We start from the raw sequence: 25,651 nt of genomic DNA on the forward strand, positions 1-25,651 counted from the left end.
GATCGTTTCACACCCCTGCTACTCTCAGAGTAAAGAAATTACCCCTGATATCTGTCCTAAATCTATTACCCTTCAATTTAAAGCTATGTCCCCTCATGTTAGCCTTCACCATCTGATGAAAAAGGCTCTCACTGTCCACCCAATCTAACCCTCTGATTATCTTATACACCTTGATTACGTCATCTCTCAACCTTCTTCACTCCGGCGAAAACAGCCTCAGTTCCCTCAGCCTTTCCTCGTAAGACCTTCCCTCCATACCAGGCAACATCCTCGTAAATCTCCTCTGAACCCTTTCCAAAGGTTCCTTTAAAGCAATGACCAGAACTGTACGCAATACTCCAGGTGCGGCCTTACCAGTTTCCTGAAGAAGGGCTTGTGCCCGAAACATCAATTCTTCTGCTCCTTTGATGCTGCCTGACCTGCTGCACTTTTCCAGCAACACATTTTTCAGCTCTGATGCCCAGCATCTGCAGTCCTCACTGTCTCCTAGCGGCCTAACCAGTGTCTTGTACAGCTGAAGCATGACCTTGTGGCTCCGAAACTCAATCCTTCCACCAATAAACACTAACACACCATATGTCTTCTTAACAACCCTATCAACATTGGTGACAACATTCCAGGATTTATACACCCAGACACCAAGATCTCTTTCCTGATGAAGGGCTTTTGCCCGAAACGTCAATTTTGCTGCTCGTCGGATGCTGCCTGAATTGCTGTGCTCTTCCAGCACCACTGATCCAGAACCAAGATCTCTCTGTTCATCGACACTGCCAATAATTTTACCATTAGCCCAGTACTCTACATTCCTGTTACTTCTACCTCACACTTTTCCACATCAAACTCTATTTGACACTTCTCAGCCCAGCTCTGCATCTTATCTATGTCCCTCTGTAACCCACAACATCCTTCAGTACGATCCACAACTCTGCCTATCTTAGTGTCTTCCGCAAATTTACTAACACATCCTTCTATGTCCACATCCAGATCACTGATAAAAATCACAAACAGCAGTGGCCCCACTGAACTCAGGATGAACATTTCCCATCAATGACCACACTCTGTCTTCTCCCAGCCGCCAATTTCTGATCCAAATCACTAAATCCCTTTCAATCCCGAAAGGGATTTTGTGCAATAGCCTACCGTGGGGGACCTTATCAAAAGCCTTACTGAAATCCATACACACCACATCAACTACTTTACCCTCATCCATCTGTTTCATCACCTTCTCAAAGAACTCAATAAGGTTAGTTAGGCATGACCTACCCTTCACAAAACTGTGTTGACTATCCCTAATCAAATTATTCCTTTTCAGACGATTATAAATCCTCTCTTATAACCTTTTCTAACACCTTACCCACAACCAAAGTAAGGCTCACTGGTCTATAATTACCAGGTTTGTCCCGACTTCCCTTCTTAAACAAGGGAACAGCATTTGCTATCCTCCAGTCTTCTGGCACTAATCCTGTTGACCATTATGACATAAAGATCAAAGCCAAAGGCTCAGCAATCTCTTCCCTGGCTTCCCAGAGAATCGGAGGATAAATCCCATCCAGCCCAGGGGTCTTATCTATTTTCAGATCTTCCAAAATTGCTAAAACTTCCTCTCTGTCAGCCACAATCCCATCTAATCTTGTAGCTTGTCTCTCCATATTCTCACTAACATTGCCCTTTTCCAATGTGAATACTGACAAAAAATATTCATTAAGTGCTTCCCCATGTCCTCAGATTCCATACACAACTTCCCAGTACAATCTTTGATTGGCCCTAGTCTTACTCTAGTCATTCTTTTATTCCTGATATATCTACAGAAGGCCTTAGGGTTTTCCTTGATCCTATCTGCCAACAACGTCTCATGTCCCCTCCTGGCTCTTAGCACTCTCTTTAGATCTTTTCTGGCTGACCTATAACTCTCAAGCCCCCTAACTGAGCCCTCACGTTTCATTCTCACATAAGCCTTCTTCTTCCTCTTGAGAAGAATTCAACTTCCTTAGTAAACCATGGCTCCCTGTCTCGGCAACTACCTCCCTGCCTGATAGGTATATACTGGAGGTATATAGGTATGCAGTAGCTGTTCCTTGAATAAGCTCCACATTTCAAGTGTGTCCATCCTCTGCAGTTTCCTTCCCCATCCTAAATCTTGCCTAATTGCATCATAATTGCCTTTTCCCCAGTTATACCTCTTTCCCTGCGGTATATACCTATCCCTGCCCATTGCTATTGTAAACATAACCAAATTGTGGTCACTATCGCCAAGTTACTCACCTGCCTCCAAATCTAACACCTGGCCGGGTTCATTCCCCAGCACCAAATCCAATGTGGCCTCGCCCCTTGTTGGCCTGTCTACATACTGTGTCAGGAAACCCTCCTGCACACATTGATCAAAAACTGACCCACCTAAACTACTTGAACTCTAGTATTCTCAGTCAATATTGGGGAAGTTAAAGTCCCCCATAACAACTACCCTGTTACTCTCGCTCCTATTTAGAATCGTCTTTGCTAACCTTTCCACTACATCCCTGGAACAATTCGGAGCTGATAGAAAACTCCCAACAGGGTGACCTCTCCTTTCCTGTTTCTAACCTCAGCCCAAACTATCTCAGTGGATGAGTCCTCAAATGTTGTCACAACTGCTGTCATACTACCCTTGATTCAGAATGCCACATCCCCAGCCTCTTTTACTATCATCTCTGTTCTTCCTGAAACATCTAAATCCCGGAATCTGCAGCAACCATTCCTGTCCCTCCTCTAGCCATGACTCTGAAATGGCCACAACATCGAAATCCCAGGTACCAATCCAGGCTGCAAGTTCATCCACCTTATTCCGGATGCTCCTGGTGTTGAAGTACACACCAACATCCTGATTGCCGGTGCCCTCTCGCGACCTTGTAAACCCCTATCCCTGATCTCGCTACCCTCAACCGCCTGTACACTGGAGCTACAATTCAGGTTCCCATCCCCCTGCTGCATAGTTTATCTGGCACTTTAGCACTGTAGCATGGAGCAAGGCATTACCCTTTTATAACATCATCTGCATGTTGTCCCACTACAACAGTGGCATCTACCCGAAAGTGTGGAAAAAGACTAAGGTATTTCTTGTCTACAAAAAACACGACAAATTCAACCCAGCTATTTACCAACCCATTAGTCTACTCTCAATAATCAATAAAGTGTGAAGGAAGGTGTCAGTAACAGAGCTACCAAGCAGCACCTGCTCAGCAATAACCTGCTCAGTGACACCCAGTTTGGGTTCCCCCAGGGTCACTCAGCTCCTGACCTCATTACAGCCTTGGGTCAAACATGGACAAAAGAGCTGAATTCCAGAGGCGAGGGGAGAGGGACAGCCCTTGACATCAAGGCTGCATTCGCCCGAGTGTGGCATTAAGGAGCACGAGTAAGACTGGAATCAGTGGGAATCGGGGGCAAACTCTTCACTGGTTGGAGTCATACCAGTCACATAGAGTCATAGAGATGTACAGCATGGAAACAGACCCTTCGGTCCCACCCGTCCATGCCGACCAGATATCCCAACCCAATCTAGTCCCACCTGCCAGCACCCGCCCCATATCCCTCCAAACCCTTCCTATTCATATACCCATCCAAATGCCTGCAGCCGTGGTTGTTGGAGGGTCACTCATCTCAGCTCCAGGACATCTCTGCAGGAGTTCCTCAGGCCCAACCATCTACAGCTGCCTCATCAATGACCTTCCCTCCACCTTAAAGATTGAAATGGGGATGTTCGTTGATGACTGCACAGTGTTCAGCTCCATTTACAACTCCACAGATACTGAAGCAGTCAGTGTTCAAGTGCAACACAACCTGGATAATATCCAGGCTTGGGCTCATAAAAGGCTAGTACTATTCATGCCACACAAATGCCAGGCAATGACTTTCTCCAATAAGTCATGATCTAACCTCCTGGTCATTCAATGGCATTACCATCACTGAATCACTATACCTGAGGGTTATCACTGACCAGAAACTGAACTGGACTATCCATTAATACAGTGGTAACAAGAATAGGTCAGAGGAAAACTTCCTGACTGCCCTATGCCTATCCACCATCTACAAAACACAAGTCTGGAGTACGATGGAATAATCTGTCTCCTCTGTGATGGAATAATCCCCACTTGTCTGAATGGGTCCAGCTCTGACAAGACTCAAGAACAACACCATCCAGAATAAAGCAGCTTTCTTAATTGACACCGTATCCTGATGAAGGGCTTATGCTCAAAACGTCGATTCTCCAGCTCTTCAGATGCTGCTTGACCACCTGTGCTTTTCCAGCACCACTCTCTTTGACCATATCTACCACCATCAACAATGTCTCTAACAGGAACAGCTCGCTGTTGTGCACGGACTGGGACTTGGATGTCAAAGGATGGTAAACCTGGGGATATTGCTGTCTGCAGTCAAGGTTTGCAGACCAAGCAGCTAGACACAGAGTTAGCAGGTATCACTAGACACCTTTTAGGATCACCTTGCTGCAGGAAAGATACAATGTGAAATGGATATTGAAAGTTCCAGGTATCCTATTTGCTCCCATTGTGCTCAATGGCAGGCTGTGCCATTCACTTACCCGTGTATCAAGCTCCTCTGGGTCATCAGGTGTGGTGCAGTTGGTATGTAGACTGCCATTACAGTCTGTGGTGTTGATCAACAGGGGTGAGTTTCCATTGGATGATGTGAGAGACAACTTCTGAAAAAGAGCAGATTATCTGGTAAACAGATGAGAGAGAGAGAGAGAGAGAGATTGCTGGATAAATCAAAAAGACAAAGAGACAGAGAGAGAGAGAGGTATAGGAACAGGAGTAGGCCAATCAGCCCCTTGACCCTGTTCTGCCATTCTATGAGATTATGGCTGAACTATGACCTAACTCCACGTGCCTGTCTTTGGCCCATATTCCTTCATATCTTTGCTTAACAAAGATTACCAACTGATCTAGCATCACATGCCGTTTGTAGAAGAGAGTTCCAAATCTTTACCAATCTTTGTGTTTAGAAGTACTTCTAACAGAAGAAAAGAAAATGACAGACAGACAGACACACAGGTAAACAGAAAACAGAGAGACAAAGAAATATAGACAGACAGAGAGAGACAAGAGATAAAGAGAGACAGATAGACAGAAAGAAACAGAAAGAGAGAAAACAAGGAAACAGAGAAAGAGAGGCAACGATGGACAGAAGGAGAAGTTTACAGAAACAGGGACTGAGAGAGAGAGAGAGAGAGATCATTTGTTCAGCTCGGGTAAAAGAGAGAAGTCACAAATCAAATCGGAGAGAGATCATTGGAAAATATGACGACAGTCACTTTGGCTTGAGGAATAGGAAAGCAGAATCTTATTTAAATGAGGAGTGACTGGAGAACGCTGCAATACTGGGGGGGTGATGGTCTCCTGGTATTATCGATGGACTGTTAATCTAGAGACCCAGATAACATCCTGCGGATCTGGGTTCGAATCCTGTCATGGCAGATGGTGGAAGTTGACTTCAATTAAAGAAAATCTGGAATTAAGAATCTAATGATGACCATGAATCCATTGTCGATTTTTGGAAAAACCCATCTGAATCACTAATGTCCTTCAGGGAAAGAAACTGCCATCCTTACCTGGTCTGGCCTACATGTGACTCCAGACCCACAGCAACGTGGTTGACTCTTAACTGCCCTCTGGGCAATTAGCGATTGGCAATAAACGCTGCCTAGCCAACGATGCTCTAATTCTGTGAATTAATTTAAAAAAACTGAGAGAGCTGGGTCTCCTTCTACACTGTAAAGACAGTCTCTTTTTAGTTTTCTGCATTTTTGATTGTGGACTTAAAATAGAACCGTCATCGCATCGAAAAAGGTGAACTGATTATCAAGAGTCAGTGTAGATTTTTGAAGGGGACATTGTGTTTATCTAACTTGCTGCAGGTTTTGAAGAGGTAACGGAAAAGGCTTGATTAAGGTGACACTGCTTATGTGCTGTACATACATTTCCAGAAAGTGATTGATACAGCGCCACACAACAGACTGGTGAGAAAAGTTATAGGTAGTGGCATAAGAGGGGCAGTAGCAACACAGGGTGTGTGATGGGAAATAGGGAACATAGGTCTGAAGGAATGTTTCGAGTGTAAATTCTAGGGGTTGTTATTGGGAGCCTTGTTTGTCCTGATATACAGTAATGATCTGGATCTTCGTGTGCAGGAGACAATTTTAATGTTTGAAGACCGACATTAAACTTGAAGAATTGCAAATTGTGAGGAGGACAGTGTGGAACTCCAAAAGGACATTTATAAGTTGGTGGAGTGGGCAAAAAGGTGGCAGATGAGGTCCAATGCAGAGAAGTGTGAGGTGATACATTTTGGGCAGAAGAACACTGAAAGTCAATATACAATTTTAAAGTGGCCGCAGGAGCAGATTTGTGTATATGTGCACAAACCATTGAAGATGGCAGGACAGGTAGAGAGAGCAGTTAATAAAGCATGCAGGGATCTCAGGTTTATTAATAAAGGCATAGAATACAAACTGGACAATTTACATGTGGGGCAGGACCAGGACTGAGTGCCTTGGAAGAGAATTAGCAAGAGTGTTTGGGGATGAATTAATCCAAAATGGCAGGTTAATGGGAACCTATGCAATGTACCAGAGGAAGGAGAATCAAGGGCACAAATAAAATACAGAAAGGGGAATAAGAAGGTGGGAACTCAATGACCAGAACCAAACAGGGACACTAAAAGACAATGCAAATGGGACAAATAATGTGAAAAAGACAAGACTTAATGCTTTGTGCTTTAACACATGGAGCATTCGTAATAAAATGGATGAATTAATCATGTAAATCATGTAAATCGATGAAAACAGGGATGAAATAGTCAAACGTACAGAGACAGGAGTGATGGGGGATGGGAATGAACATTCAGAATGTTCAGTATTTAAGAACAACAGATAAAAAGGAAAATGTGGTTGGACAGCATTACCAGTTAATAGGAAACTAACAAACTAGTGAGGACGGATATTAAGGATATTATCTGCAACAATGTGGTATCAGAATGGGCATAGCTGAGGAATACCAAGAGGCAAAATACATCAGTGGAGTTGTATATTGACCCCCAAACTATAGGGATGATGTTGGGAATAGCATTAAATAGGAAATTAATTTTGCAATTTTGTGTGATTATAATCTACATATGGATTGGGCAAATCAAATCAGTAACAAAACTAGAGAGGAGGAATTCCTGGAATGTACACAGGATCATTCTTTGGACCAATGCATTGAGGAACCGACTAGAGAACAGGCCATCTTAGACTGTATTGTATAATAAGAAAGGAATAATTAGCAATCTAGTTGGGGAGGCCCCCTGGGGATGAGCAACCAGAATATGATAGAATTCCTCATCAAAGTGGCAAGTGAGATAATTGATTCTGAGACTAGGGTCCTGAATTTAAATAGAAGAAATTACAGGTTGTTCTGCTATAACGCATATTTTGTTAACATGAGTTCGCCATAACACGATTGACGAACTGAGGACATTGTTTCTAAAGTGTGAACTTTTAAAATGTGTGTTGGCTGTAATATGATTACATCGCCAACACTTTAAGTGCTGTTTCTAAAGCATTATTTTTCTATGGCATGGGGTTGCACAAGAACGACCTGCCCAGTGGTAGAAGGTGTGAGTTGGCTATGCTGGATTGGGGAACACTACTGAAAGGGGCAATGGTGGAAAAGCAACAGCAAACATTTCTTTTTTGCTCATTCACAGGATGTGGGCATTTATTGCCCATCCCTAATTGCCCAGAGAGCAGTTCAGGGTGAACCACATTGCTGTGGATCTGGAGTCACATGTAGCCAGACCAGATGAGGATAGCAGATTTCTTTCTCTAAAAGGATGTGAGTGGATAGATGGGTTGTTTTCTTGACAATCAGCAATGGTTTCATGGTCATTATTAGTTGTGTTAATTCCACTTTTAAAATGAATTCAAATTCCACCATCTGCTAATGACAGGATTTGAACCCAGGTCCCCAGAACATTAGCTGGATCATTAGATTAATGGTCTAGTGATAATACCACAAGGTGATAACCTCCCACGAAACCACATGCATGAACTGCAATAATTGCTCATTCCTGTCTGCAACAAAAGTAAAATGGGAAAGATGACAAGCCAAGTGTCCAAAAGAAATTAGAGATAAAAAAGGAATCAAAATTAAATCACAGGGAGAGTATTTAAACTGGCCAGAATAAAAACAACAGACCTGAGTAGAGGGAGCAGTTTAGAATTCAGCAAAGGAGGAGAGAGGGATTGATTCGGAAGTGGAAAATAGAGTATGAGAGTAAGCTTGCAATTTATGGAACATATATATTGACTGAAAAAGTATCTATAGGTATTTGAAGAGACTAATGAAGACAAATGTAGGTTCCTTACAGTCAGAAAGGGGAATTCATAATGAGAAATGACGACTAACTAAACACATAATTTGGTTCTGTGTTCAGAAAGGATGACATAAGTAACATCTCAGGAATGTCGCAGAACCCAGTGTTGAGGGATCGCGAGGAACTGAGGGAGATCAGTATTAGCAGGGAAATGGTGTTGGGGAAATTGGTCGCATTAAAGGCTGATAAACTCCCAGGAATGATAGTCTACATCCCACAGCAGCCTTAGAGATAGTTGATGCATTGGTGGTCATCTTATAAGATTCTATACGTGAAGGTGAGGACTGCAGACGCTGGAGATTAAAGTTGAGAGCATCCTGCTGGAAAAGCACAGCAGGTCAGGCAGCATCTGAGGAGCAGGAGAGTTGATGTTTCAGGCAAAAACCTGATGAAGGACTTTTGTCCAAAACGTCGACTCTCCTGCTCCTCGGATACTGCCTCGTTTACAAGCTTCTACAGACTGTGGAACATATCCAACAGATTGGACCGTAGCTAATGTAATCCCTCTATTTAAAAAGGGAGGCAGAGAGAAAACTGGGCATTATAGACCAGTCAGCCTGATGTCAGTAGTAGGAAAAATGCCAGAATACATTACAAAATAATAGCTAAGCATTTGGAAAACAGTGCAGGATTGGACACTGTCAGGATGGATTTGCAAAATCTATTGGAATATTTCAAGGCTATATCTAGTAGAACTGTTCAGAGAGAGCCAGTGGATGTAGTTTATTTGGACTTTTAAAAGGCATTTGAAAAGGTCCATGTAAGAGATTAGGGCAAAATTGAAGTGTATGGGACTGGGGCCAGTGTTTTGAGATGGATGGCAGACAAGAAATAAAGAGTGTGAATAAATGGGTCTTTTCCCAAATGGCAGACAGTGGGGTACCATAGGGATTGGTACTAGAAACCTACCTGTTCACAATATATATTATTAATTTAATATCCCTAAATTTACAGGGAGGATGAGGAGGATGCAGAAATGCTGCAGCATGACTTGATCAGGCTGAGTGAGTGAGCAAATGCATGGCAGGCGCAGTACGATGTGGATAAATGTGATGCTATCCTCTTTGGTAGCAAAAGCAGAAAGGCAGGTTATTGACTGAATGGCTGTAAGTTGAGAGAAGGGAATGTGTAACAAGGTCTAAGCATGCAGCAGGCAGGACAGGCAGCACATGGTATGGTGCCCTTTGAGTACATGAGCAGGAGTGTCTTGTTGCAATTATACAGGGACTTGGTGAGGCCACACCTGGAATATGGTGTGCAGTTTTAGTCTCCTTATCTGAGGAAGGATGTTCTTACTATTCAGGCAGTGCAGTGAAGGTTTCGAGACTGATTCCTCAGATGACAGGACTGATGTATGAGGACAGACGGAGTTGGGGGAATCACAGTCTAAGGATACAGGTTAAACCTTTTAGTCTGAGCTGAGGAGAAATGTCCTCATTCAGAGAGTAGTGAGCCTTCAAGACATATCTGGACAAACTCATGAATAGGAAGGGATCTTCTAAGTGAAGGCAGGTTTACAATGGAAGGATAAAATGTGCTGGCACAGGCTTGGAGGGCCAAATGACCTTTGCTGGATTGACCTTTGTTCTCTGTGGAATTCTCTGCCACAGAAAATGGTTGAGGCCAAAACATAGTGTGACTGCAAGAAGGAGTTGGATATAGCACTTGGGGCTAAAGGAATCAAACGACAAAGGCAGGAACAGCAGAATGGCCTACTGCTGCTGTATTTTCTATGTTTCCATGAAACTCTCCAGTCCCCCCAGATTCACCACTCCATTGATCCCATTCTTGACAGCCGCAGATTTTGCCACAACCACCAGGTATGTCGTGATCCCCTTTTCCCGCAAATACTCATTCCTCTTCTCCCCTTCTCCTGGTTCAAGCTCAAACTCTCCATTCAGACAGTTACAGGTGCTTTCTGAAATGTGCACTCTCCTGTGGACAAAGCAGACAAGGAACAAATTCACCTTTAACCATCGGGTTCTAATTGGATATGAGCACAATTATTCTGATATCTTGTGTAGGCAATAGGTTAGAGAAAGCTTGAATCGAACTGTGATTAGCAGCCTCAGGGAGTGCTGCACCATCAATGGGTCATACTGAGGGAGCAGGCACTGTCAATGGGCCAGTCTGACGGAGTGCTGCATAGTCACAGGGTCAGTACTGAGGGAGTGCCACCCTGTCCGAGGGTCAGTACTGAGGGAGTGCCACACTGTCAGAGGGTCAGTGCTGAGGGAGTGCCACACTGTCCGAGGGTCAGTGCTGAGGGAGTGCCACACTGTCCGAGGGTAAGTGCTGAGGGAGCGCCGCACTGTCCGAGGGTAAGTGCTGAGGGAGTGCTGCACTATAGGACAGATGTTAGGGGTAGATTCTTTACTCAGCGAGTCGTGAGTTCATGGAATGCCCTGCCAGTAGCAGTGGTGGACTCTCCCTCATTATGGGCATTTAAGCGGGCATTGGATGGGCATATGGAGGATACTGGGCTAGTGTAGGTTAGGTGGGCTTGGATCGGTGCAACATCGAGGGCCGAAGGGCCTGTACTGCGCTGTATTCTTCTATGTTCTATGTTCTATGCACTGTTGGAGGGTCAGTACTGAGGGACTGCTGCACTGTCGGAGGGTCAGTATTGAGGGAGTGCTGCACTGTTGGAGGGTCAGTACTGAGGGAGTGCTGCACTGTCATAGGGTCAGTACTGAGGGAGTGCTGCACTGTCGGAGGGTCAGTACTGAGGGAGTGCTGCACTGTTGGAGGGTCAGTACTGAGGGAGTGCTGCACTGTCATAGGGTCAGTACTGAGGGAGTGCTGCACTGTTGGAGGGTCAGTACTGAGGGAGTGCTGCACTGTCATAGGGTCAGTACTGAGGGAGTGCCGCACTGTCAGAGGGTCAGTACTGAGGGAATATGTATGTGTAGGTGATTGTACGTACCTGAATGAGCATATGCATGCGTATATGGCAATGTGTGTATATTGTGATGCAGACTTTGTGATTTGTATATATTTTAATATTCTATCTTGTAAATTTGAGCTGTTGATTTCTAAATTAGATACCACCTTCCAAACCTTTACTAAATAGAAACCAAAGAAGTATAGAAATCAGAAACAAAAACAGAAATTGCTGGAAAATTTCAAAAGCTCTGGCAGCATCTGGGGAAAGAAAGCAGAATTAACGTTTCGGGTCGAGTGACCTTTCTTTTGAACTTCCTGTTTTTGTTTCCTTCCAAACCTATGACCATGACCATCCAGAAGGACAAGGGCAGGAGATACTTGGGAACACAAGCATTTGCAAGTTCCCCTTCAAGCCACTCACCATGCTGACTTGGAAACATATTGTTGTTCTTTCAGTGTGTTACAGGGTGTAACGGCATCTCCCGCATGGACAGCAGAGGTTCAAGAAAGCAGCCACCAAGGGGCAACTAGAGATGGACAATAAATACTACAGGAACCAGTGATACCCACGTCCATGTTGTGGGTGATGCAAAAAGCACGTTTTTAACGCACAGTCTGAAATTAAATAAACTTGTCAGTATTTCTGTAGTCAGGGCAATTTCTTCAAAAACAGTTTTTTTAAACCCAGCTTTAGACTCATTGTGCTTTAGTGCACTTTCTGTTTACCTTAGACTGCTCTGAGCCATCCTGGCATAAAGAGTTAATATCAGACAGAAGAGAGAAGACCAGAAGTGTTGGAATAAAACCTTGCAGAGATTGCTTGAAACTGAGTGAATATATGATCAGGTGTCTAATAGCTCTAGGAAGCAGCTTTCTGCAGTTCCCGTTTATACGCTGAAATCAGAAGTTATGTAAATCTAATGAGGTGTTAGAGTTGGGGAATCTGATGTGGGCATGTACAAGTGGTATTTTGGGGAACTATAGAAGGTGTCCTATACTAAAGTCGTTGTTTTGTGTTTCAATTTAAAAGGAGCGCTTTGTGATGAATGGGATTATACTTTTACGTGGGTTTTAAAATCTGAATTTGTGTTATAACAAAATGGTTTAGTTTAGTTTATTTCATTTTCATTGCTTCATTCATAAACTTCTGTTTTATTTTTAAAACAAACCTGCAGTATTTTATGCTCGTTTCAACAAGAGGCCATTAGTAAAAACCAAAACAAATCAAAATTCTTTACAGCATGGCAAGTTAAGAGGGGATCTGATTGAGATGTATAAGGTTATTAAAGATATAGACAGAACGGATAAAATGCAGGGGTCAATGACAAGGGGCATAATTTTATGGAGAAGGGAAGCAGGTTTAGAGGGGGTTTTTGGAAGAACCCCAGTGGGTGCTGGGAATGTGGAATGCATTGCTTTGGAAGGTAGCAGAGATGGAAAACCTCAAAACCATTAAAAAGTACTTGGATGAGCATTAAGTGTCAGAATCTTCAAAGCTAGGGACCAAATGCTGGAAAGTGTGACTACTGTAGATAGGTCAGTGCAGATGATATAGGCCAAAGGGCCTCTTCTATACAGGATGAATTTCTTAGTTTAAAATATCATTTATCAGACGAGGCGGGGATGTGGGGAGATGGAGAGAGAGAGAGACAGACAGACAGAGAGTCAGTGCAGGAGTACATGTGTATTTATACAAGTGTGTATAAATAAACAGTGTTTGTAGGTGCCTGAGGGCAAGTACGTGCGAGAGTGTGAATGTGTATGTATATATGTGAGCGGAGTGAGTGATTGTGTGTATAAGTGTGGTTGTGAATGCATGTGTGAGAGTATGTGTGTGTGAATGAGTGTGGGTACAAATGTAAGCGAATGTCTATTTGAGTCTGAGCGTGTGCAAGAATGAGTGAGTCAGTGTGTATGGGAGTGAGTCAGTGTGTATGGGAGTGAGTCGGGGTGTATGCGAGTGAGTCGGTGTGTATGGGAGTGAGTCGGGGTGTATGCGAGTGAGTCGGGGTGTATGGGAGTGAATCGGGGTGTATGGGAGTGAGTCGGGGTGTATGGGAGTGAGTCGGGGTGTATGGGAGTGAGTCGGTGTGTATGGGAGTGAGTCGGGTGTATGCGAGTGGGTCGGGGTGTATGGGAGTGAGTCGGGTGTATGCGAGTGAGTCGGGTGTATGGGAGTGAGTCGGGTGTATGCGAGTGGATCGGGGTGTATGGGAGTGAGTCGGGGTGTATGGGAGTGAGTCGGGGTGTATGGGAGTGAGTCGGTGTGTATGGGAGTGAGTCGGTGTGTATGGGAGTGTGTCGGTGTGTATGGGAGTGAGTCGGGGTGTATGGGAGTGAATCGGGGTGTATGGGAGTGAGTCGGGGTGTATGGGAGTGAGTCGGGGTGTATGCGAGTGGGTCGGGGTGTATGGGAGTGAGTCGGGGTGTATGCGAGTGGGTCGGGGTGTATGGGAGTGAGTCGGGGTGTATGGGAGTGAGTCGGGGTGTATGGGAGTGAGTCGGGGTGTATGGGAGTGAGTCGGTGTGTATGGGAGTGAGTCGGGGTGTATGGGAGTGAGTCGGGGTGTATGGGAGTGAGTCGGGGTGTATGCGAGTGGGTCGGGGTGTATGCGAGTGAGTCGGGGTGTATGGGAGTGAGTCGGGGTGTATGGGAGTGAGTCGGGGTGTATGGGAGTGGGTCGGGGTGTATGGGAGTGAATCGGGGTGTATGGGAGTGAGTCGGGGTGTATGGGAGTGAGTCGGGGTGTATGGGAGTGAGTCGGTGTGTATGGGAGTGAGTCGGGGTGTATGGGAGTGAGTCGGTGTGTATGGGAGTGAGTCGGGGTGTATGGGAGTGAGTCGGTGTGTATGGGAGTGAGTCGGGGTGTATGGGAGTGAGTCGGTGTGCGTGGGAGTGAGTCGGGGTGTATGGGAGTGAGTCGGGTGTATGGGAGTGAGTCGGGGTGTATGGGAGTGAGTCGGGGTGTATGGGAGTGAGTCGGGTGTATGGGAGTGAGTCGGGGTGTATGGGAGTGAGTCGGGGTGTATGGGAGTGAGTCGGGTGTATGGGAGTGAGTCGGGGTGTATGGGAGTGAGTCGGGGTGTATGGGAGTGAGTCGGGGTGTATGGGAGTGAGTCGGGGTGTATGGGAGTGAGTCGGTGTGTATGGGAGTGAGTCGGGGTGTATGGGAGTGAGTCGGTGTGTATGGGAGTGAGTCGGTGTGTATGGGAGTGAGTCGGTGTGTATGGGAGTGAGTCGGTGTGTATGGGAGTGAGTCGGGGTGTATGGGAGTGAGTCGGGGTGTATGGGAGTGAGTCGGGTGTATGGGAGTGAGTCGGGGTGTATGGGAGTGAGTCGGGGTGTATGGGAGTGAGTCGGGGTGTATGGGAGTGAGTCGGGGTGTATGGGAGTGAGTCGGGGTGTATGGGAGTGAGTCGGGGTGTATGGGAGTGAGTCGGTGTGCGTGGGAGTGAGTCGGGGTGTATGGGAGTGAGTCGGGTGTATGGGAGTGAGTCGGGGTGTATGGGAGTGAGTCGGGGTGTATGGGAGTGAGTCGGGGTGTATGGGAGTGAGTCGGGTGTATGGGAGTGAGTCGGGGTGTATGGGAGTGAGTCGGGGTGTATGGGAGTGAGTCGGGTGTATGGGAGTGAGTCGGGGTGTATGGGAGTGAGTCGGGTGTATGGGAGTGAGTCGGGTGTATGGGAGTGAGTCGGGTGTATGGGAGTGAGTCGGGGTGTATGGGAGTGAGTCGGGGTGTATGGGAGTGAGTCGGGTGTATGCGAGTGGGTCGGGGTGTATGGGAGTGAGTCGGTGTGTATGCGAGTGGGTCGGGGTGTATGGGAGTGAGTCGGGGTGTATGGGAGTGAGTCGGGGTGTATGGGAGTGAATCGGGGTGTATGGGAGTGAGTCGGTGTGTATGGGAGTGAGTCGGGGTGTATGGGAGTGAGTCGGGGTGTATGGGAGTGAGTCGGGGTGTATGGGAGTGAGTCGGGGTGTATGGGAGTGAGTCGGGGTGTATGGGAGTGAGTCGGGGTGTATGCGAGTGAGTCGGGTGTATGGGAGTGAGTCGGGGTGTATGGGAGTGAGTCGGGGTGTATGGGAGTGAGTCGGGTGTATGGGAGTGAGTCGGGGTGTATGGGAGTGAGTCGGGGTGTATGCGAGTGAGTCGGGTGTATGGGAGTGAGTCGGGGTGTATGGGAGTGAGTCGGGGTGTATGCGAGTGAGTCGGGTGTATGGGAGTGAGTCGGGGTGTATGCGAGTGGGTCGGGGTGTATGGGAGTGAGTCGGGTGTATGCGAGTGAGTCGGGTGTATGGGAGTGAGTCGGGGTGTATGGGAGTGAGTCGGGTGTATGCGAGTGAGTCGGGTGTATGGGAGTGAGTCGGGGTGTATGGGAGTGAGTCGGGGTGTATGCGAGTGAGTCGGGTGTATGGGAGTGAGTCGGGGTGTATGCGAGTGGGTCGGGGTGTATGCGAGTGAGTCGGGGTGTATGGGAGTGAGTCGGGGTGTGGGGGAGTGAGTCGGGGTGTATGCGAGTGAGTCGGGGTGTATGCGAGTGAGTCGGTGTGTATGGGAGTGAGTCGGTGTGTATGGGAGTGTGTCGGTGTGTATGGGAGTGAGTCGGTGTGTATGCGAGTGAGTCGGTGTGTATGCGAGTGAGTCGGTGTGTATGCGAGTGAGTCGGGTGTATGGGAGTGAGTCGGTGTGTATGGGAGTGTGTCGGTGTGTATGGGAGTGAGTCGGTGTGTATGCGAGTGAGTCGGTGTGTATGGGAGTGAGTCGGGTGTATGGGAGTGAGTCGGGGTGTATGGGAGTGAGTCAGTGTGTATGGGAGTGAGTCGGTGTGTGTGGGAGTGAGTCGGGGTGTATGGGAGTGTGTCGGTGTGTATGGGAGTGAGTCGGTGTGTATGCGAGTGAGTCGGTGTGTATGCGAGTGAGTCGGGTGTATGGGAGTGAGTCGGTGTGTATGGGAGTGAGTCGGTGTGCGTGGGAGTGAGTCGGTGTGTATGGGAGTGAGTCGGTGTGTATGGGAGTGAGTCAGTGTGTATGGGAGTGAGTCGGTGTGTGTGGGAGTGAGTCGGGGTGTATGGGAGTGTGTCGGTGTGTATGGGAGTGAGTCGGTGTGTATGCGAGTGAGTCGGTGTGTATGCGAGTGAGTCGGGTGTATGGGAGTGAGTCGGTGTGTATGGGAGTGTGTCGGTGTGTATGGGAGTGAGTCGGTGTGTATGCGAGTGAGTCGGTGTGTATGGGAGTGAGTCGGGTGTATGGGAGTGAGTCGGTGTGTATGCGAGTGAGTCGGTGTGTATGCGAGTGAGTCGGGGTGTATGGGAGTGAGTCGGGTGTATGGGAGTGAGTCAGTGTGTATGGGAGTGTGTCGGTGTGTATGGGAGTGAGTCGGGGTGTATGGGAGTGAGTCGGTGTGTATGGGAGTGAGTCGGGGTGTATGGGAGTGAGTCGGGGTGTATGGGAGTGTGTCGGGTGTATGGGAGTGAGTCGGGGTGTATGCGAGTGGGTCGGTGTGTATGCGAGTGAGTCGGGGTGTATGGGAGTGAGTCGGTGTGTATGCGAGTGAGTCGGGGTGTATGCGAGTGAGTCGGGGTGTATGGGAGTGTGTCGGTGTGTATGGGAGTGAGTCGGTGTGTATGGGAGTGAGTCGGTGTGTATGGGAGTGAGTCGGGGTGTATGGGAGTGAATCGGGGTGTATGGGAGTGAGTCAGTGTGTATGGGAGTGAGTCGGGGTGTATGGGAGTGAGTCGGTGTGTATGGGAGTGAGTCGGTGTGTATGGGAGTGAGTCGGGGTGTATGGGAGTGAATCGGGGTGTATGGGAGTGAATCGGGGTGTATGGGAGTGAGTCGGTGTGTATGGGAGTGAGTCGGTGTGTATGGGAGTGAATCGGGGTGTATGGGAGTGAGTCGGTGTGTATGGGAGTGAGTCGGGGTGTATGGGAGTGAGTCGGTGTGTATGGGAGTGAGTCGGGGTGTATGGGAGTGAGTCGGTGTGTATGGGAGTGAGTCGGTGTGTATGGGAGTGAGTCGGTGTGTATGGGAGTGAGTCGGGGTGTATGGGAGTGAGTCGGGGTGTATGGGAGTGAGTCGGGGTGTATGGGAGTGTGTCGGTGTGTATGGGAGTGAGTCGGGGTGTATGGGAGTGAATCGGTGTGTATGGGAGTGAGTCGGTGTGTGTGGGAGTGAGTCAGTGTGTATGCGAGTGAGTCGGGGTGTATGGGAGTGAGTCGGTGTGTATGGGAGTGAGTCGGTGTGTATGCGAGTGAGTCGGGGTGTATGGGAGTGAGTCGGGGTGTATGGGAGTGAGTCGGTGTGTAGGGGAGTGAGTCGGTGTGTGTGGGAGTGAGTCAGTGTGTATGGGAGTGAGTCGGGGTGTATGGGAGTGAGTCGGGGTGTATGGGAGTGAGTCGGGGTGTATGGGAGTGAGTCGGTGTGTATGGGAGTGAGTCGGTGTGTATGGGAGTGAGTCGGGGTGTATGGGAGTGAGTCGGTGTGTATGGGAGTGAATCGGGGTGTATGGGAGTGAGTCGGGGTGTATGGGAGTGAGTCGGTGTGTGTGGGAGTGAGTCGGTGTGTATGGGAGTGAATCGGTGTGTATGGGAGTGAATCGGGGTGTATGGGAGTGAGTCGGTGTGTGTGGGAGTGAGTCAGTGTGTATGGGAGTGAGTCGGGGTGTATGGGAGTGAATCGGGGTGTATGGGAGTGAGTCGGTGTGTATGGGTGTGAGTCGGGGTGTATGGGAGTGAGTCGGTGTGTATGGGAGTGAATCGGGGTGTATGGGAGTGAGTCGGGGTGTATGGGAGTGAGTCGGGGTGTATGCGAGTGGGTCGGGGTGTATGGGAGTGAGTCGGTGTGTATGGGAGTGAGTCGGGGTGTATGGGAGTGTGTCGGTGTGTATGGGAGTGAGTCGGGGTGTATGGGAGTGTGTCGGTGTGTATGGGAGTGAGTCGGGGTGTATGGGAGTGAGTCGGGGTGTATGGGAGTGAGTCGGGGTGTATGGGAGTGAGTCGGGGTGTATGGGAGTGAGTCGGGGTGTATGCGAGTGAGTTGGTGTGTGTGGGAGTGAGTCGGTGTGTATGTGAGTGGGTCGGGGTGTATGGGAGTGAGTCGGTGTGTATGGGAGTGAGTCGGTGTGTGGGGGAGTGAGTCGGGGTGTATGGGAGTGAGTCGGTGTGTATGGGAGTGAATCGGGGTGTATGGGAGTGAGTCGGGGTGTATGGGAGTGAGTCGGTGTGTATGGGAGTGAGTCGGGGTGTATGTGAGTGGGTCGGGGTGTATGGGAGTGAGTCGGTGTGTATGGGAGTGAGTCGGTGTGTGGGGGAGTGAGTCGGGGTGTATGGGAGTGAATCGGGGTGTGTGGGAGTGAGTCGGTGTGTATGGGAGTGAATCGGGGTGTATGGGAGTGTGTCGGTGTGTATGGGAGTGAGTCGGTGTGTATGGGAGTGAATCGGGGTGTATGGGAGTGAGTCGGTGTGTATGGGAGTGAGTCGGTGTGTATGGGAGTGAATCGGGGTGTGTGGGAGTGAGTCGGTGTGTATGGGAGTGAGTCGGTGTGTATGGGAGTGAGTCGGTGTGTATGGGAGTGAGTCGGTGTGTATGGGAGTGAATCGGGGTGTGTGGGAGTGAGTCGGTGTGTATGGGAGTGAGTCGGTGTGTATGGGAGTGAATCGGGGTGTATGGGAGTGAGTCGGTGTGTATGGGAGTGAGTCGGGGTGTATGTGAGTGAGTCGGTGTGTATGGGAGTGAATCGGGGTGTATGGGAGTGAGTCGGTGTGTATGGGAGTGAGTCGGTGTGTATGGGAGTGAATCGGGGTGTATGGGAGTGAGTCGGTGTGTATGGGAGTGAGTCGGTGTGTATGGGAGTGAGTCGGTGTGTATGGGAGTGAGTCGGTGTGTATGGGAGTGAATCGGGGTGTATGGGAGTGAGTCGGTGTGTATGGGAGTGAGTCGGTGTGTATGGGAGTGAGTCGGTGTGTATGGGAGTGAATCGGGGTGTATGGGAGTGAGTCGGTGTGTATGGGAGTGAGTCGGTGTGTATGGGAGTGAATCGGGGTGTATGGGAGTGAGTCGGTGTGTATGGGAGTGAGTCGGGGTGTATGGGAGTGAGTCGGTGTGTATGGGAGTGAGTCGGGGTGTATGGGAGTGAGTCGGGGTGTATGCGAGTGAGTTGGTGTGTATGGGAGTGAGTCAGTGTGTATGGGAGTGAGTCGGGGTGTATGGGAGTGAGTCGGGGTGTATGCGAGTGAGTTGGTGTGTATGGGAGTGAGTCGGGGTGTATGGGAGTGAGTCGGTGTGTATGGGAGTGAGTCGGTGTGTATGGGAGTGAATCGGGGTGTATGGGAGTGAGTCGGGGTGTATGGGAGTGAGTCAGTGTGTATGGGAGTCAGTCGGGGTGTATGGGAGTGAGTCAGTGTGTATGGGAGTGAGTCGGGGTGTATGGGAGTGAGTCGGTGTGTATGGGAGTGAGTCGGTGTGTATGGGAGTGAGTCGGTGTGTATGGGAGTGAGTCGGTGTGTATGGGAGTGAATCGGGGTGTATGGGAGTGAGTCGGTGTGTATGGGAGTGAGTCGGTGTGTATGGGAGTGAATCGGGGTGTATGGGAGTGAGTCGGTGTGTATGGGAGTGAGTCGGTGTGTATGGGAGTGAGTCGGTGTGTATGGGAGTGAGTCGGTGTGTATGGGAGTGAATCGGGGTGTATGGGAGTGAGTCGGTGTGTATGGGAGTGAGTCGGTGTGTATGGGAGTGAGTCGGTGTGTATGGGAGTGAATCGGGGTGTATGGGAGTGAGTCGGTGTGTATGGGAGTGAGTCGGTGTGTATGGGAGTGAATCGGGGTGTATGGGAGTGAGTCGGTGTGTATGGGAGTGAGTCGGGGTGTATGGGAGTGAGTCGGTGTGTATGGGAGTGAGTCGGGGTGTATGGGAGTGAGTCGGTGTGTATGGGAGTGAGTCGGTGTGTATGGGAGTGAGTCGGGGTGTATGGGAGTGAGTCGGGGTGTATGCGAGTGAGTTGGTGTGTATGGGAGTGAGTCAGTGTGTATGGGAGTCAGTCGGGGTGTATGGGAGTGAGTCAGTGTGTATGGGAGTCAGTCGGGGTGTATGGGAGTGAGTCAGTGTGTATGGGAGTGAGTCGGGGTGTATGCGAGTGAGTTGGTGTGTATGGGAGTGAGTCAGTGTGTATGGGAGTCAGTCGGGGTGTATGGGAGTGAGTCAGTGTGTATGGGAGTGAGTCGGGGTGTATGCGAGTGAGTTGGTGTGTATGGGAGTGAGTCAGTGTGTATGGGAGTCAGTCGGTGTGTATGGGAGTGAGTCGGTGTGTATGGGAGTGAGTCGGTGTGTATGGGAGTGAGTCGGGGTGTATGGGAGTGTGTCGGTGTGTATGGGAGTGAGTCGGGGTGTATGGGAGTGTGTCGGTGTGTATGGGAGTGAGTCGGTGTGTATGGGAGTGAGTCGGTGTGTATGGGAGTGAGTCGGTGTGTATGGGAGTGAGTCAGTGTGTATGGGAGTGAGTCGGTGTGTGTGGGAGTGAGTCGGTGTGTGTGGGAGTGTGTCGGTGTGTATGGGAGTGAATCGGTGTGTATGGGAGTGAATCGGGGTGTATGGGAGTGAGTCGGTGTGTATGGGAGTGAATCGGGGTGTATGGGAGTGAGTCGGTGTGTATGGGAGTGAGTCGGTGTGTATGGGAGTGAATCGGGGTGTATGGGAGTGAGTCGGTGTGTATGGGAATGAGTCGGTGTGTATGGGAGTGAGTCGGTGTGTATGGGAGTGAATCGGGGTGTATGGGAGTGAGTCGGTGTGTATGGGAGTGAGTCGGTGTGTATGGGAGTGAGTCGGTGTGTATGGGAGTGAATCGGGGTGTATGGGAGTGAGTCGGTGTGTATGGGAGTGAGTCGGTGTGTATGGGAGTGAATCGGGGTGTATGGGAGTGAGTCGGTGTGTATGGGAGTGAGTCGGGGTGTATGGGAGTGAATCGGGGTGTATGGGAGTGAGTCGGTGTGTATGGGAGTGAGTCGGGGTGTATGTGAGTGAGTCGGTGTGTATGGGAGTGAATCGGGGTGTATGGGAGTGAGTCGGTGTGTATGGGAGTGAGTCGGTGTGTATGGGAGTGAGTCGGTGTGTATGGGAGTGAATCGGGGTGTATGGGAGTGAGTCGGTGTGTATGGGAGTGAGTCGGTGTGTATGGGAGTGAGTCGGTGTGTATGGGAGTGAATCGGGGTGTATGGGAGTGAGTCGGTGTGTATGGGAGTGAGTCGGTGTGTATGGGAGTGAGTCGGTGTGTATGGGAGTGATTCGGAGTGTATGGGAGTGAGTCGGTGTGTATGGGAGTGAGTCGGTGTGTATGGGAGTGAATCGGGGTGTATGGGAGTGAGTCGGTGTGTATGGGAGTGAGTCGGGGTGTATGGGAGTGAGTCGGTGTGTATGGGAGTGAGTCGGGGTGTATGGGAGTGAGTCGGGGTGTATGCGAGTGAGTTGGTGTGTATGGGAGTGAGTCAGTGTGTATGGGAGTGAGTCGGGGTGTATGGGAGTGAGTCGGGGTGTATGGGAGTGAGTCGGTGTGTATGGGAGTGAGTTGGTGTGTATGCGAGTGAGTTGGTGTGTATGGGAGTGAATCGGGGTGTATGGGAGTGAGTCGGTGTGTATGCGAGTGAGTTTGTGTGTATGGGAGTGAGTCAGTGTGTATGGGAGTGAGTCGGGGTGTATGGGAGTGAGTCGGTGTGTATGGGAGTGAATCGGGGTGTATGGGAGTGAGTCGGTGTGTATGCGAGTGAGTTGGTGTGTATGGGAGTGAGTCAGTGTGTATGGGAGTGAGTCGGGGTGTATGGGAGTGAGTCAGTGTGTATGGGAGTGAGTCGGGGTGTATGGGAGTGTGTCGGTGTGTATGGGAGTGAGTCGGGGTGTATGGGAGTGTGTCGGTGTGTATGGGAGTGAGTCGGTGTGTATGGGAGTGAGTCGGTGTGTATGGGAGTGAGTCGGTGTGTATGGGAGTGAGTCAGTGTGTATGGGAGTGAGTCAGTGTGTATGGGAGTGAGTCGGTGTGTGTGGGAGTGAGTCGGTGTGTGTGGGAGTGTGTCGGTGTGTATGGGAGTGAATCGGTGTGTATGGGAGTGAATCGGGGTGTATGGGAGTGAGTCGGTGTGTATGGGAGTGAATCGGGGTGTATGGGAGTGAGTCGGTGTGTATGGGAGTGAGTCGGTGTGTATGGGAGTGAATCGGGGTGTATGGGAGTGAGTCGGTGTGTATGGGAGTGAGTCGGTGTGTATGGGAGTGAGTCGGTGTGTATGGGAGTGAATCGGGGTGTATGGGAGTGAGTCGGTGTGTATGGGAGTGAGTCGGTGTGTATGGGAGTGAGTCGGTGTGTATGGGAGTGAATCGGGGTGTATGGGAGTGAGTCGGTGTGTATGGGAGTGAGTCGGTGTGTATGGGAGTGAATCGGGGTGTATGGGAGTGAGTCGGTGTGTATGGGAGTGAGTCGGGGTGTATGGGAGTGAGTCGGTGTGTATGGGAGTGAGTCGGGGTGTATGGGAGTGAGTCGGGGTGTATGCGAGTGAGTTGGTGTGTATGGGAGTGAGTCGGTGTGTATGGGAGTGAGTCGGGGTGTATGGGAGTGAGTCGGTGTGTATGGGAGTGAGTCGGTGTGTATGGGAGTGAGTCGGTGTGTATGGGAGTGAGTCGGTGTGTATGGGAGTGAATCGGGGTGTATGGGAGTGAGTCGGTGTGTATGGGAGTGAGTCGGTGTGTATGGGAGTGAGTCGGTGTGTATGGGAGTGAATCGGGGTGTATGGGAGTGAGTCGGTGTGTATGGGAGTGAGTCGGTGTGTATGGGAGTGAATCGGGGTGTATGGGAGTGAGTCGGTGTGTATGGGAGTGAGTCGGGGTGTATGGGAGTGAGTCGGTGTGTATGGGAGTGAGTCGGGGTGTATGGGAGTGAGTCGGGGTGTATGCGAGTGAGTTGGTGTGTATGGGAGTGAGTCGGTGTGTATGGGAGTGAGTCGGGGTGTATGGGAGTGAGTCGGTGTGTATGGGAGTGAGTCGGTGTGTATGGGAGTGAGTCAGTGTGTATGGGAGTGAGTCGGGGTGTATGGGAGTGTGTCGGTGTGTATGGGAGTGAGTCGGTGTGTATGGGAGTGAGTCGGTGTGTATGGGAGTGAGTCGGTGTGTATGGGAGCGAGTCGGTGTGTATGGGAGTGAGTCGGTGTGTGTGGGAGTGAGTCGGTGTGTGTGGGAGTGTGTCGGTGTGTATGGGAGTGAATCGGTGTGTATGGGAGTGAATCGGGGTGTATGGGAGTGAGTCGGTGTGTATGGGAGTGAGTCGGGGTGTATGCGAGTGAGTTGGTGTGTATGGGAGTGAGTCGGGGTGTATGGGAGTGAGTCAGTGTGTATGGGAGTGAGTCGGGGTGTATGGGAGTGAGTCAGTGTGTATGGGAGTGAGTCGGGGTGTATGGGAGTGTGTCGGTGTGTATGGGAGTGAGTCGGTGTGTATGGGAGTGAGTCGGTGTGTATGGGAGTGAGTCGGTGTGTATGGGAGTGAGTCAGTGTGTATGGGAGTGAGTCAGTGTGTATGGGAGTGAGTCGGTGTGTGTGGGAGTGAGTCGGTGTGTGTGGGAGTGTGTCGGTGTGTATGGGAGTGAATCGGTGTGTATGGGAGTGAGTCGGTGTGTATGGGAGTGAATCGGGGTGTATGGGAGTGAGTCGGTGTGTATGGGAGTGAGTCGGGGTGTATGGGAGTGAGTCGGTGTGTATGGGAGTGAGTCGGTGTGTGTGGGAGTGAGTCGGTGTGTATGGGAGTGAGTCGGTGTGTATGGGAGTGAGTCGGTGTGTATGGGAGTGAGTCGGGGTGTATGCGAGTGAGTTGGTGTGTATGGGAGTGAGTCGGTGTGTATGGGAGTGAGTCGGGGTGTATGGGAGTGAGTCAGTGTGTATGGGAGTGAGTCGGGGTGTATGGGAGTGAGTCGGGGTGTATGGGAGTGAGTCGGGGTGTATGCGAGTGAGTCGGGGTGTATGGGAGTGGGTCGGGGTGTATGGGAGTGAGTCGGGGTGTATGCGAGTGAGTCGGTGTGTATGGGAGTGAGTCGGTGTGTATGGGAGTGAATCGGGGTGTATGGGAGTGAGTCGGTGTGTATGGGAGTGAGTCGGTGTGTATGGGAGTGAGTCGGTGTGTATGGGAGTGAATCGGGGTGTATGGGAGTGAGTCGGTGTGTATGGGAGTGAGTCGGTGTGTATGGGAGTGAATCGGGGTGTATGGGAGTGAGTCGGTGTGTATGGGAGTGAGTCGGGGTGTATGGGAGTGAATCGGGGTGTATGGGAGTGAGTCGGTGTGTATGGGAGTGAGTCGGGGTGTATGTGAGTGAGTCGGTGTGTATGGGAGTGAATCGGGGTGTATGGGAGTGAGTCGGTGTGTATGGGAGTGAGTCGGTGTGTATGGGAGTGAGTCGGTGTGTATGGGAGTGAGTCGGTGTGTATGGGAGTGAATCGGGGTGTATGGGAGTGAGTCGGTGTGTATGGGAGTGAGTCGGTGTGTATGGGAGTGAATCGGGGTGTATGGGAGTGAGTCGGTGTGTATGGGAGTGAGTCGGTGTGTATGGGAGTGAGTCGGTGTGTATGGGAGTGATTCGGAGTGTATGGGAGTGAGTCGGTGTGTATGGGAGTGAGTCGGTGTGTATGGGAGTGAATCGGGGTGTATGGGAGTGAGTCGGTGTGTATGGGAGTGAGTCGGGGTGTATGGGAGTGAGTCGGTGTGTATGGGAGTGAGTCGGGGTGTATGGGAGTGAGTCGGGGTGTATGCGAGTGAGTTGGTGTGTATGGGAGTGAGTCAGTGTGTATGGGAGTGAGTCGGGGTGTATGGGAGTGAGTCGGGGTGTATGGGAGTGAGTCGGTGTGTATGGGAGTGAGTTGGTGTGTATGCGAGTGAGTTGGTGTGTATGGGAGTGAATCGGGGTGTATGGGAGTGAGTCGGTGTGTATGCGAGTGAGTTTGTGTGTATGGGAGTGAGTCAGTGTGTATGGGAGTGAGTCGGGGTGTATGGGAGTGAGTCGGTGTGTATGGGAGTGAATCGGGGTGTATGGGAGTGAGTCGGTGTGTATGCGAGTGAGTTGGTGTGTATGGGAGTGAGTCAGTGTGTATGGGAGTGAGTCGGGGTGTATGGGAGTGAGTCAGTGTGTATGGGAGTGAGTCGGGGTGTATGGGAGTGTGTCGGTGTGTATGGGAGTGAGTCGGGGTGTATGGGAGTGTGTCGGTGTGTATGGGAGTGAGTCGGTGTGTATGGGAGTGAGTCGGTGTGTATGGGAGTGAGTCGGTGTGTATGGGAGTGAGTCAGTGTGTATGGGAGTGAGTCAGTGTGTATGGGAGTGAGTCGGTGTGTGTGGGAGTGAGTC

The 25,651-nt window shown here is 49.8% G+C and overlaps 1 protein-coding gene across 4 annotated transcripts in view; it reads right to left on the reverse strand.

Annotated features, from left to right (window-relative positions):
• Positions 1–25,651, reverse strand: part of adcy3a (adenylate cyclase 3a) — a 198,079-nt gene that overhangs the window by 101,056 nt on the left and 71,372 nt on the right. For 3 of the 4 annotated variants that reach the window (XM_087991009.1, XM_087991006.1, XM_087991010.1), the window contains 2 exons: positions 10,179–10,344; positions 4,577–4,696 (listed from right to left, as the gene is read on the reverse strand). In XM_087991009.1, the coding sequence (XP_087847135.1) occupies positions 4,577–4,696; positions 10,179–10,344 (286 nt within the window). The remainder of the gene's footprint in view (positions 1–4,576; positions 4,697–10,178; positions 10,345–25,651) is intronic. The other variant, XM_087991008.1, reaches the window with a different exon arrangement.

Source organism: Chiloscyllium plagiosum, unplaced genomic scaffold (genome assembly GCF_037043375.1).
Source record: "Chiloscyllium plagiosum isolate Xiang-an unplaced genomic scaffold, Cpla_swu_hap1 HiC_scaffold_10, whole genome shotgun sequence".
Classification (NCBI taxonomy): domain Eukaryota; kingdom Metazoa; phylum Chordata; class Chondrichthyes; order Orectolobiformes; family Hemiscylliidae; genus Chiloscyllium; species Chiloscyllium plagiosum.